The sequence below is a fragment of the Zingiber officinale genome, chromosome 6B (genome assembly GCF_018446385.1).
Source record: "Zingiber officinale cultivar Zhangliang chromosome 6B, Zo_v1.1, whole genome shotgun sequence".
NCBI lineage: Eukaryota > Viridiplantae > Streptophyta > Magnoliopsida > Zingiberales > Zingiberaceae > Zingiber > Zingiber officinale.
In genome coordinates, this window is record NC_055996.1 from 48070246 (window position 1) to 48084091 (window position 13846).

The 13846-nt window shown below is 35.3% G+C and overlaps 1 protein-coding gene across 1 annotated transcript; it reads left to right on the top strand.

Annotated features, from left to right (window-relative positions):
* Positions 1 to 7637: 7637 nt before the first annotated feature.
* Positions 7638 to 13466, top strand: LOC121992404 (high mobility group B protein 14-like). Its single transcript, XM_042546731.1, has 5 exons — positions 7638 to 7923; positions 11316 to 11373; positions 11446 to 11490; positions 13035 to 13115; positions 13195 to 13466. The coding sequence occupies exons 1-5, from the start codon at positions 7754 to 7756 to the stop codon at positions 13234 to 13236; spliced, it is 396 nt and encodes a 131-aa protein (XP_042402665.1). The 5' UTR covers positions 7638 to 7753; the 3' UTR covers positions 13237 to 13466.
* Positions 13467 to 13846: the final 380 nt, after the last annotated feature.

Consider the following 13846-nt stretch of genomic DNA (forward strand, 5'->3'; position numbering starts at 1 on the left):
ATTTCTAAAAAATTCTGGAAAAATTCTATAAGGCTATTTCGGAAATAACCCTATTTATTTAAATTTTCCGAGATCTCACAACAGTAGAGATTGCAATTATGTAAAGCTAAAACTAATACCGACAACGAAAGATCGAAGAGTCTGAGCTTTGGGTCGTCGGCGTCGAGTCGTAGCACTTCAAGGTCGTCTCGATGGCAGCACTTCACAGAAGAAAGCTTAGAATGTCTTTTTTTTGTTTCAGCTGCTCCCTCGACCCTCTTTTTTTATGACATTCCGGGTGCCTGGATCCCTTCCGGGCGCCTGGAGTGTGACGTGGCCCACCAACCAGGATGCTCCACGTGGCGAAGTCGCGGCAGGGATAAAACTTGGTCTCGGGCGCCCGGACCTGTTCTGGGCGCCTGAACCTCCGGGCACCCGGATCCATCCCGGGCGCCCGGGCGCCCGGATCCATCCCGGGCGCCCGGATCCATCCCGGGCGCCCGGACCACCTTTTTCATGCAAAACAAGGTTAGTACGAGCAAATACCCTGCAAGACAATGTTAGAATCTGATAAATCATAGTAAAGAAGAACTGACAGTCTTCGGACTGTCCGAGTCTGACTTCGGATTTCCAACCGGAAACCCTAAGTCGACCCGACGCCTACTGTTCCCTCTACGGGGAGCACGTCCTCATCTACTCCACTCAGGAGATTTACCTGCTGCCAGTGCGATCCTCCAAATCGACTGGACTTTTTCTCTGCACTCGACGCTTCCGGACTTTCTGCTGGACATCCGCTTCCCGGCTAGTCCAGTCTTTCACCTGGTTCGCGACACCAGGACTTTCCACCTAGGGTTACCACCCCCTAGGACTTTTGCCTGAAGCCATCGACCTGCCAAGCCTTTCCGCATAGGGTTACCACCCCCTATGACCTAGGGTTACCACACCCTAGGGTTTTCCCTTTGCCTAACCGCAGCTAGGACTTTTCTCCACCTAGGGTTACCGCCCCCTAGGACCTAGGGTTACCACCCCCTAGGATTTTCACCTGCCTAACCGCAGTTAGGACTTTCCTGAAACACTCATTCAACATGTTAGATAACAACAACCCTTAACTTTGAATCCTTTGCCATTATCAAAACTCAGGTTCGATCGTCGGATGCTTCCCGCACCAACACAGACAACTTTAATCTGTCCATATCTATGCATCGAACCATATTTAAGGCATACCCATCTAGAAATTTGATTTCTTTCAACCAACTACATAAAGATTGCTTACCATCTTTATCCAATGTATAACAAGCCTTTGGAAATCTATTGGTTATTTCATTCCGATGCAACTCTAGTCTATTGACTAGTTTTTTAATTCTTCACGTGATTTTGCAGTGTCTTTAGTTCTTCCAGGCACGTTCATCACAGTATTAAAGATATTATCGAATAAATTTTTCTCAATATGCATGACATCTAAATTATGTCGCATAAGCAGATACTTCCAATATGGTAACTCTTAAAAAATACTCCTTTTCTTCCAACCACACTTGCACATCCTAACAATATATTTATTTATCTCATTGGAACCAGATTGAGATACTGGTAGAAAATCATAACTATATATTTGCTCAATGATTTGTTCACCTGAAGCATGGACTTGAGGGGATTTTCTGACTATTAACATTTTTTTAGAAAATTTTTCTTATTTCGCCTGAAAGAGTGATAAAGTGGTGAAAATTTATGGTGATTATCAAACCAAAATACCTTCCCACTGTAAGGTAATGAAAACACATAAGACTCTGTCATGTAGTGTGGACATGAAAATTTATCAGCCGTGCTCCATCTCGACAATATTGAATATGTTGAAAAATCATTGATCATCCATAATAATGTAGCATGCAATCTAAAATTAGTTTTACTTACAACATCATAAGTTACCGACCCTACATTCCATAATTCATTCAACTTGACAATCAGAGGTTACAAGAAAATATCTATCTTCTCTTTGGGATTAGTTAGACCAAAAATAAGTACTGTAAGGAACATAAATTCATCTTTTATACACATCCATGGTGATAAGTTGTACGATGTTAATATAACTGGCCAAGATGAATATTATTGTCCTGACTGACCAAATGATTGAAATCCATCTGCGGAAAGTCTCAATCTCATATTATGTGATTCCATTACAAAAGAGAGAAATACAACGTCAAGATTGCATGTAAATGCAAGTAGTAAAACAATACCCATGAAGAGTAGAATGTTTAGCGTAATTGTTAGAGAGTCTCATGGCGTCGTAGTAGTAGCACTTGCACAAATAGACGCAATAAAAGCAAGATGAGATGATGAGGGAATTGATTATAACCTTGGACCTCAAGGCAGCTTTTATAAGTTTTTCATCCGATTAACCGAACTCCAAAATCTATCCAACTTTGCATTCAAGTTCATGATCTGCCCCAAATCATATCTTCCATAAAATCAACCTATATTGGTCGACCGACTCCCTGTTTGGTCGGCTGAACATATGAATTTCCATTTTCTCCTCGATCCGATCTTATTTGATTTTTGCTTACCATATGTGTTTAGTCAACTGAATCCTGGTTCGGTCAACTAAACTCTATTTTTCCTTTGTTGCTTGATCCGATCTTATCTGATCTTTGGTTACCAAATAAGATCGGTCGACTGATCATTCTATTGGTCGACCAAATCAATATTTCCTTCTTTGATTTAATTTGAATCTGATATGATCTCATCACATGGGATCGGTCGACTGAACCAATTGGTTCGATCAATAGAATCTTTCAATCACCTTGAACTTTATTTTTCTACAAAATAAAGTTACCATAGCAAGAGAAATAATAATGGTCATGTAAAATAAAGTTAGAAACAATATAATTGTGCATGAATAAGTCTGACAATTAGGACTATCTGATCTTGACTTAGAAATCTTCGTTGGTTTCTTTAGTCAAATCAATACCTAAGATAGCCTCAATTGGAACGTGTCCTCACTATCTCCCAAAACAAAAGACCTCTCCAGGATTTACTTTAATTACCTGCCAAACATATGGTCTAACTGACCTGTTTGGACTTCTACCTTTTCATAGTGTCTGATTAACCTATCAGGACTTTCCTTACTTGATGTTTGATCCAGCTAACCCATCAAGTCCTCTACCAAATCAATTCATTTGGTCTTCTACCTGGTGTCTACTTTTTCTGATCCACTAGGACTCCTTGCCTAGTGTCTAATCATCCCGACCCACTAGGTCTTTCCGATGTCTAATGTCTAGTCTTCCTAACACATTAGGACTTTCCATGTTAAGTGACCTGCACACTTAACTTACATATTAAACGCATAATATCTAACTTTAAATCATTTGTCATACATAAAAAATATAAGTTTGATTATCAGCGCTAGTTGCACCAAGAATGCTAAGTAAATTAAAACTTAAGTTTTCTACCAATAAAACTCTTTTAATGAATAACTTTAAATTTAATACTATATTACCTAACCCGAGCACTTTTCTGATTTCTGTTGTTTCTGAAGCAGATTGTCCCCATTTCTTTATTTTTGGTCATGTGTCTGGAGAAACTACTATCCAGCATCCATTCGTGTTGAATTTTATTTGTCAAAATTATATGAGTCTAACTTGGTGATGAGTGTGATGCAGCATATTGGCTCAACTTCTTCATTTTTGGCAATTAACTTTTTCCCATAGCTCTTTTGCATTTTTAAATGATCTGACTTTCTCAACTTGAGGTGGCGTCTAACCACAAAGAATTATGGTTGTTTCTTTTGCATTTGTTCGAGCTTCTTACTTCATGCTACTTGTCCATGAGTCAAGTTGACACAACTTACATTTTGAGTCTCTTGGTAACTTGGTTCCATTTTGTATGCATTAACAATATTTTGAATTGGTTTGAAGAATGTCTTCCATTTTTCTCCTCGAACTGGCAAAACTTTTATCATTATAAAAGGAGGGTGGGTTGTGTTGAATCTTTCCTGCAAAGACATTTCTCAAAGAAAATATCTGTTCAAGTTGTATTAAGGTTTAGGACAGGATATGAGTTTGGTTTGAGTTTCGTATGATTGTAATTAGGGCTTGGATTTGAGTTTAGGCTAGGCTTGGGTTATTAACCAAAGCACAAAGTTCCTAAGACACAAAGCATACAGTTAACCCTATGTTAGATCCAAGTTTTGTTTTTGGGTTAATTGAGCAAGAGTTTCTAAAATTAGCTTCTAGGTCATGGCAAGACACAAAGGTTTTTTTGAGTATCATAACAAAAACTACTTCCTAAGACAAAGCTAATTTAAGAATTTGGAGCTAAATCAACTTTAATACAATGCCTTGGTCTGCTTGGTTTAACGTGATGTGAGTTAGTTTATTCTAGTTCCAATTGACTAGATGCACCATGTAGGGCACTCTTTACCTAGCTTAGACATGCACCTAATTAGGCTTACCTAGTGTATTATTAGCTCAACCCACTCTGATACCAAATTATAAGATCGAACTCGTTGCTATATGGGGTGAATAACGTTACAAATTTTATGAACTGATATTTAAAGAAATAATAAATAAATAGAGTAATGGCATAGTAGAAATAAATATTAATCTAACAATTTAGCAGTTAACTCAGAAATTTAAGTTAAGTACAATTAAATAAAGGAAGAAATAGGCACACACTACAATAATAGAAATATGATTCTTATTTTTAAAGTTATCCAAGGTGGAGAAACCTTATAAAAAAGAATCTAAAAATTAAGTACAATAATAAAAATAAGGCAACACAACATAAATGAAAATTTACTCTAAGTGTTGTCGATAAGAACTTAAGCATAGGTTGTAGCCTATCGCAGCATGAAAAGTGAGAGAGCACTAGAGCACAAGCACAAAAGATTAAGAGATGAATGAATAAGTTATGCCATGAAACTCCTTTTATAATGCTTGTTTGGTCGCTTGGAGCCTTCTTGGTCACCTAGATCAATGCTGATGATGCTATAATTTTTATCCGTGAGATAACATTAACGAAGCTCTTTAGTCGACTGGAAGCTCTTTGGTTGCTTAAAGAGGGGTCAAATTTGATATTGACGCAAATCACTCAGAATGTTGATTAACTTTATCTCTCGGTCGCCTCGAAGCTTCTCTGGTTGCTTGTACACTCTGGTTGCGGCAGTGGCAGATCCAGACAAAAAAGGAAGAAGGTCCTCAAAGAAGGGAGTCAGAGCTTGTTTTCCTTCTCGCTGCCCCTTGGACTGCAGCATGCTGGTGGAATTTTCCGAGAGCAAGGGGGTGCTCAAGCACACTCCCGCTCCCCCCTAGATCCACCACTGGTTGCCCTGACCTAGTTACGGTTGCATGGATACTCTAAAATCTTTCACCGAGAGTTATCACCAAACAATCGCCCTAAACTCCCTTCGATCGTCTAGAACAATCGGACCACTTTCTTGTAGTTGTTACTCATAATGAGTAGGATATAAAATTTAAAGTTATCCACACTTACTTGACTATATTTTGACCCATCTTGTTTGGGTTGCTAAGCAATCAACTCTTAGTTGATTTCACACACTTGGATTTATGCCAAACAATTAACTCTGAGCTGATTCCACACACTTGGGCTTGTCCCAAGCAATTAACTGTCAATTGATTCCACACAGTTAGACTTGGTTCACCTAGCCTCCGGCTAAAATTTTGTCACCCAAGTCTTCGTTATTTAGAGTTAATTCATTTAGCCTCTAATCAGAGCAGTCTCAAGGTTTTGTGAGGCCTTAGGATTTTTTTTTTTTAATTTTAGACTTTTAATATTTTTTTAAAAAAATAAATTTTTTCTTTTATCTTTTTTTCATTCAGAATTGGGTCCCACAATGACAGGTTTAAATAAATTTGAAAAAAATAAAATATTAATTTTAAAAATAGATTTTTTATAAAATTTAGTTTTCTATATTTTTAAAATATAAAATTATTAATTAAATTTTTATGACAGGTATAAAATGGACTTTGAAATTAAAAAAGCGACAGTACGGCACTAGGCAACAAGAGCATAAGAAAAGACAAAAAAAATAAAAAATAAAAGGACAAAAAATAATAAAAATAACACAATTAAAGCCACCAATATGATTAAAGACTTCATGAAAATTGAAAAAAAAAATATTTAAAAAAATTAGCATTCTACTTTGCGTTATATGAATAAAAAAATCTTAATTCATCGATGAATGAGAAGAAAAAGCGAGGAAGGAAAGGAACATTTTTTAAAAGTATTATCGATGAGTGAGAAGAAAGGTACGAAACAATTATTGAGGAAAAAAAAACATTGAATACTACGGGAGATAAAAAAAAGTTACCTGATAATCGACAGTTAGGAATTTTGACAGATATTGAAAAAGAAAATTAATTAGGTATTATAGCATATAATTAAAAATAATAATTATAAAAAAACTATGAAATAATTTAATATTATAAATTAATTGGTACCAATAATTGATAAAAGTGAATGGCATCAATATTTTTTTATTAAAAATTACGATGACTATTTTAAAAAAAAATTAAAATTAAAATATTAAAAATAATGGGGTTTCAATAAATTTGAGATTTGGCATAAGTCTGAATAGTCTATACCTTAAGTCGATCCTATCTTCAGCTAGCAATTTATTATTGGATCACAACTCAACTTATGTGTGATTCTAATCATGATTTCATGTGCGTAGTTTTACTAGAACTTAGTAATTGCCTAGTTTATAATAATGACTTCAATATCTATTAAGTAATTTATACATGCATACTTGACATAACTAATTAGATCACAACTAATTTAATTTTAATCTTAACTATACATTAAAATTCTGAATTAAATATTATGCACTTAATACCAAAAAAAATTACTATAATAATATTGAAATAAAAATCTTTTTAATATTCTTTTTAAAATATGACAACTATTGAGGATTTTTTTTCTCCTCTTTTTTTCTCAAACCGTGTCTCAATTAGTGACAAGTGTGCACTACAATAAAAATATGGAACTGTCACATCAGCAACCCCCTAGAGTCGGTCCTACAGATATGGAGGGAGGTAAATACAGATACACAGCTGAAAGCGCATGACCGGGACGTTAACCCCAGACAATGACACTCCGAAAATCGAACCTTAAATCTTCCCGATCATAAAATCATGCGCTCCCAACTTTACTATGTCATGTGGACTACAAGTGTGCACTACAACTATCCAACTAGAGGTGGAGGGAATAAGGGGTGGTAAAAGCGAAGTGACAATTGCCAATTGGATTCGCATCGCGTGTGGAATTAGTGTTATGCAACAACAACTTACCCATCTCGTTAACCATGTTGTTGCATTAAAAAAAAACAGCAATGTATTAGGTTTGAAAGAATAGTATCACTAGTGATAGATTTTTAAAAAAATAATGATGCTGTGTTTTAAAAATTAATATGAATACCATTTTAATGTTATATAAATTTTAAAATCAACCTCACATTCATATTATTCTTTGAATTGTTTTTCTTATTGATGCAGTATTTTGACTGGAGAGATAAAATAAAAAGCAAACGTGCATTTTAAAAAATAAAAAAGTTAAATATGTCTTTTAAATTTTTGATAATTTTAAATGCACCTTTTGATATTAAAAAACAATTTATTCGTCTCAATTTGAGTGCGCTATCTTTTTGATATTTCAACGGCTCCAGTCGAACGGGTTGTGAGGACTACAAATCTTGGTCCGATTCAAGTCCGCAGATAATGAACAATCGGAGTAGCGACAGACTGAGTGACGCGATCGATTGGGGATGAAGACGAGGGCGAAGAAAGTGAAGACCACCGCCGACGCTGAGACCGCCATGAAGTCCAAAAGGGAGCCCTCCAAGAAGTCGAAATCAAAGCCGAAACCTTCCTCCTCCGCAAAGCACCAACACCGCCACAAGCCGAAGAAACCCCCCACAGCATTCTTCTTCTTTCTGTACGCCTTGTTCAACTCTATCCCCCTTTGTTTTTAACTGCCGCCTATCGAATCTCGGCCATTGGGTTTCTTCATGTTTTTTATGTTGGGGCATCTGTTTCTTGCATAGTTTGATTGTTGCAGTTGGATCGTTGTCTGCAACGCCGTGTTAGATTAGTGATTTATTTTTTTGCATCTGTATTAGCACTTCAGCAAAATAAATAAATAAATAAATAAGGTTCTTTTTTCCTTTTAGGTTCCTTCTTGTCTTTAGCTAGAGTTGTTGAGTGCATCTTGGGGCTTAATTCTTTTGTTCTTAGTGTTGAGGAGATTGGCTGCGTGTAAAGGTTTCGGATTGTTCTCTCCGTTTATATTTTGTGTTTGTTATGTTTGTCTATCGTAATAGGCGCTGGGCTTCTATTTTTGTCCTTTGTTTTACCTTTTTTTTATATAAAGAATTTTTTTTTGATATTTTGGGATTATTTGAGTCCAATTAGCACTTTTACCTATGTTGTTGAATGTGGAGCCACATTAGTCTTCACGGGTAAGAGGGTGGCAGATTTACTATAATGAGGCAGGATCAATTCCTAGTGGTCGTATGCCCTTGGGACAAAAACTCCTCTCATCCCCTAACCAGGTTACAACTTAAAAGTTGGGCTTAGATACCATGGCTGTATCAATCGTTCAATGTATACATCTTTGTAGGATATGACCTTTATATCTAGTTATGGTCCTGGATAGTAAGGACGTTTTCTGGTTTTGTATTGTTATTATAATACAGGTTCAAGAATCTGATTATCTGCCATATTATCATGACCTAGATATGCTGCTACAATGGTTGCTAGTCTGGTGTTGTTAAAATACAGTTTTATTTTAGTTACAATATACGAGTTCCTAACCTTCCAGGTGTCATCGAGTAGGGTAATGTAGTTGCTGAAATTACCCTTTTTCTACTCTGTCTTATTTTTGCTTTGTAATGATTGGGTGTGAGGGCAGGCAATGTGGTCAGAAAACGAGCTATGGCATCTTGACGCTTTGTATCTTGTATTGCATCAGTTACAATGTTATTTCAAAAATCTACTCCGATTTGCAATTGTGGACTAGAACTTTTACTTTTGTTTGAATTACAATGTTATTTCAAAATCTACTCCAATTTGCAATTGTGTACTAGAACTTTTACTTTTGTTTGAATTTGACTGTTCATTGTTTCCAGTTCACATGTATTGATTTGTTTGCCATGTTAGATAGAATACCAAGGCCAATAATCCTTTGCATGCCAGTCAAAAATAGTGTTTTATTACTTACAACCTCATTTCAGAGAATAAGGCTAATGGCCTTTTTCTAAAGCAACATTAAATAGATCTTGATGAAATTTGATCTTGAATTTACCAAAGTCGCTCATTAATGTTGAAGTTTAGTTTGTATCCAACTCTCCTAATTCTCATGGGAATTGTTGTATTTCAGTTTCTTCACAGCACTGAATAGTCCTTGCCCTCCCTACCCCTTACCCTACTTGGTCAACCATCATGTAGAATTTGTTCCAGCAGCAGTCATGGTCTGATCAATTGGTCTTGGCAATGAGCATTGTTCCACGTTGAGATGTAGGTTAAACCACTTTTTCAAATAGTCTGAAGAAACTAGAGGTTGAGTTCAGACTTAAGTTATATCATTACTGGTGTAGTAGTCCAATTTAATTTTTAAGATGAGTTTGGAGCATAGAGAAAAGTGCTCTTCATGCTCACATAATTAAAAAAAATCAATTATAATTAATTTTATAATGTACAAGAAATTGTATGTATAAGTGGATATGTTATTTTGTTGTGTTTGTTTGTTGTTTTGGTACTAAGTTCCTTTTACACTTACAAATCTTATGTTGTTTATCTATATATTTTATCTTGCGTAACTTACAGTAATCACCGCTTCAGGATTTCAATATTGTGTCGTATACTCCTGAAAATTTCAGAATTGCATTTAGTATGCATGGATGCATTTGTAAGCTGATAGCTTGTACCACTTTATCATTATTTTATGACTTTTTTTTACCCACTTTGCTTAATTTAGTTGAGTCCCTCTAATCCATTTGAACCTATCTTTACTCAGTTGTGGAAGGAGGTGATACTTTTCATCTTATTTGATGCAATAACATACTTGGAGTTGAATCAAATAGTGTCCTCCATATCAAGCTCCTTCGCCTCCAACAACCCTCATCTCCTTCTAGCTCGCTTGACCTCAACGACTTGTGGTGCTCTCTCTGTCATTCACATCATTGCACGGTGAAGGATGTTGAAATCAGGATTTTTGTGGACTGAGAACAAAGCACTATGCTGGTGCACCCCTTCACTAGCCCAACTCCTTAAACTCACAGTGCACCCAATCATTGTGCCATCCTAGAGGTCGTCATATGGAACTGGAAGTGAGTGCTCAGACTCAAATCAGTAGTCAATGAGGGCATCAACCATGTTCATTGATGCATTGTGGGCATTGACATAGTTGTAGTATGGAGGATCACATGGTGTTTGGGGCTGGGTATTGACCTTGAAAGTATTGTCTAACAGAGGGTTTGGAGGCATGTCGATGTGGACGCCCTTGGAGGTGATGCCTATGGAGGGTGGAGGCTAGTGGGTATATATGATGCAAAGGAATCACTTGGTGCAATTTCTCTTTAAGATGCTAGGTGAAAATGTAATTTGTTCTTGGTCGAGCATTCTTCAAATGGATCGAAGGATTTCAACCATGGCAAGTTGATTTGGATGAAAATATTATAAAATAAGGACACCTGGTATTAGTTATCTTCTGAGTGTACCACTCAGGTGTCATGCGTAATTTTGGAACTCTTAAGAGTATTGAGCATGATAGTAGTTTCATGTGGTGTACCTTTTATTGAACATAATATAAGAGAATGACTTCAAGACTGCTTAGCTTGGTTGACTTGTCCAATTATCACTTCTAGCTAACACCTCACATAATGCAACTTGGTGCCTCATAATTTTCGGACTTGGTCAATGCTGCCAAAATTATATTCTGCTTATAGGGAAAGGATTCTGTATGAATAGATACGGTTCAACAACCCCATGTACCAAAGTCCATGGAGATTCCACAAGTGGAAGAAAATTGAAGAAGCTGTGATCTCCTTATAAGTTAGATCATATTTTGGTATTTGGGTTTGTTGCAAGATAGTATCATATTGGATAGAGATTTCTATGTTTTTCCATCCCAAATTCTTCTATTTTTCCTAGAAGAGATTTTTGAAAGAAAAAAGTGTTTTTATTTTATGCAAGTATTGATAAGTTAGATCATATTTTGGTATTTGTTTGGTTTTTCCACTCCCAAATGATGTTTTTCCTTGAAGAGATTTTTGAAAGAAAAAAGTGTATTTATTTTATGCAAGTATTGAGGTGCCCTTTTTTTTGAAGGGAAGATTTTCGAAAGACCTACCAGCAAGAAAACCCAACTGTCAAAGCAATGCGGGATGTATGGCTTTTAGATTTTTTTTTTTTTTTTCTGTTAGAAAGAATATATCTAGCATGATGTCTTTTTCCACAGATTGGCAAGGCATGTGGGGAGAAATGGAAAACAATGTCATTTGAGGTTCGACCTTGCATCTTTTTATACACCAATGCAATGCATATGATTTAGTTTTGTTTGGTAGAAGAAAAATGCTATAATATATATAGGCATGGTTTAAAATCTCAAGTTGTATTTGAGTTTCAATTTATGACTGAAACTATACGATTTTGATACAATATTCTGCACGTTGATATGATTTCAATATTTTTTAAATATTAATATATAAATTAAAAATAAAAAATTTAACCTAAATATTAAAAAATAATAAATCAAAATATATTTTTTAAAAAAGAAAAAAAATATAAAATCATTGCGTCTCTATATGGTAAATAAATAATTTATTATATATTTTTGAAATTAAAATAAATAAATAGAATATATATTAAATTAATGAGATAATTTTATTAGGTTTGATTTATCCTATTTATAGCTAGGAGTTAATTGAAATTATTAACCTAAGCAGTCCTTAAAAAAATAGTCTTTTATTACTTCAATCTCTATATATCTAGGATCCTTGTTTAGGAAGTGTCTGCTAGTTGATGCCTGGCTAATCATTGTCACTGGAAATGACTATTTCATAGAATAGAATGACTTATTTTCTAGGCAGCTTGAACTTGGAGATGATTTATGATTGATTTGGTTCAACCCCAAAACATCATACATCGGTTTGCTAAAAATCTGACTGCATTATCAGCAGTCCTTAAACTAAGTTCGGACAGCGCCCAATTTTATTTTTATATAGTTTAACATCCCTTCCTGTCTAAGGTGGATTAGCACATGCCCCAGAGAAAAGAAACCTAAATCAGTACCATTATGAAGGGTTTGTCAACTGATCTAAAATTTCAAAAACTAGAGTGAAATGGGCTACATTATATTTATGATTTATCAAGGTATGGCTATGGCTCCTTAAATATGCTATTGTATCTGATCAAACAAACTTAGGCTAGAAATAACAAAGGTAAGACGACATGCTTTCTTAATCAAGTTATAAGTTCTTGTGGCTGAACATGACATTTTCTTAACCTGCATAGACATCTGTTCACGTCCTTTAGAAATTAGAACGATTTGTTTACTTAGTTAATTAACTATTTTTCTTTACCGGTCAGTTGCTCAAGATTAACTTTTTCTTATTATTTTTATGTCAGGGATGCTTTGATAACCTAAGCTTATCTAAATGTTCACGTATTGTGTATGATGCATATAAAGTTTGCTTAGAAATTTGGCATAGCATGTTTTCTATATCCAAGTCTGTGGGAACTACATAGATTCCGTCAGTGATACTGGTCAATTAGGCACAGGACCCTCCCAAGACACTGTGGAAGGGAATACTAATGTAAATTCACCATTGTATAGTTAGAAGATACTTCATGGAAGTAATTTCTGCTAATATTTGCACATGGATTTCTGTGGTTTCATTGTTAATAAAAAGCATGCAATATGTGAAATCAAAGAATATTGTATTTACGGTGGGGCATAAGTTTGTTTTGTTTTTGGTAGGAGAAATGAAGCAACTATATCAAACCCACAGTGTACTTCATTAATAGCGCTTGTGCCTTGTTTCTTAGGAAAAGGTTTCTTACTATGACAAAGCTACTGAAAAGAGAGCTGAATTTGAAAAGGACATCGCTGCATATATCAAGAGAGAGGTTCGTCATCATTTATCTCCAGTCTTTTAAAAAATTGCATGGCCTTAATACTCTTTTTTTTTTTTGTTAAATTTTGCAGGAAAGTGGAGAGTTCTCTGATGAATCTGATGACTTTGAGTAATTGGTAAGGATGTTGGATATGCATCTGCTGCTTGTAAATTATATTAGTTTATTTAGGATCAAAGATCACCTTTATTTTCTTTCATTAGGACATCTTTAATGCAATGTCGTTATATCCATTATATATGGAACATAAGAACTTGTTATTTCTAAACTTTAAACAAAGTCAAACATTGGATCTAAACAGAATATTGAAGTAGTGAAAATAATCCAATTAATTGGTCCTTGTCACCTGCGCCTGTTGTGGGGTCTGGCTCAGGCCATTTGCATGGCAACCAACCTGTATATCAGGCATGTGCATCTATTGTTGTTCGTTGCCTCATCATGCATCTGCTGCCTGCTCTGTATTTTTAAATTACGTGTTCCGGTTTAATATAAAGATTAAGGATCATTTATCGTTGGTTCCAACAATGCTGTCCTGCCATGGACTGACCGTCACTCATAGTATTGTGTCATTAGAAGGTGATACGATTTAGTTGAATTAAAATGGCATACTTTATCATATGTTTAAATTGATGGTGTTGGAGGGTCTGATAAATTAAACATGAACTGTTGTTTTTCTTGCCGTGCAAGTTCATGACCCAAAATTGCACAAAACCTAAGTTGACAAT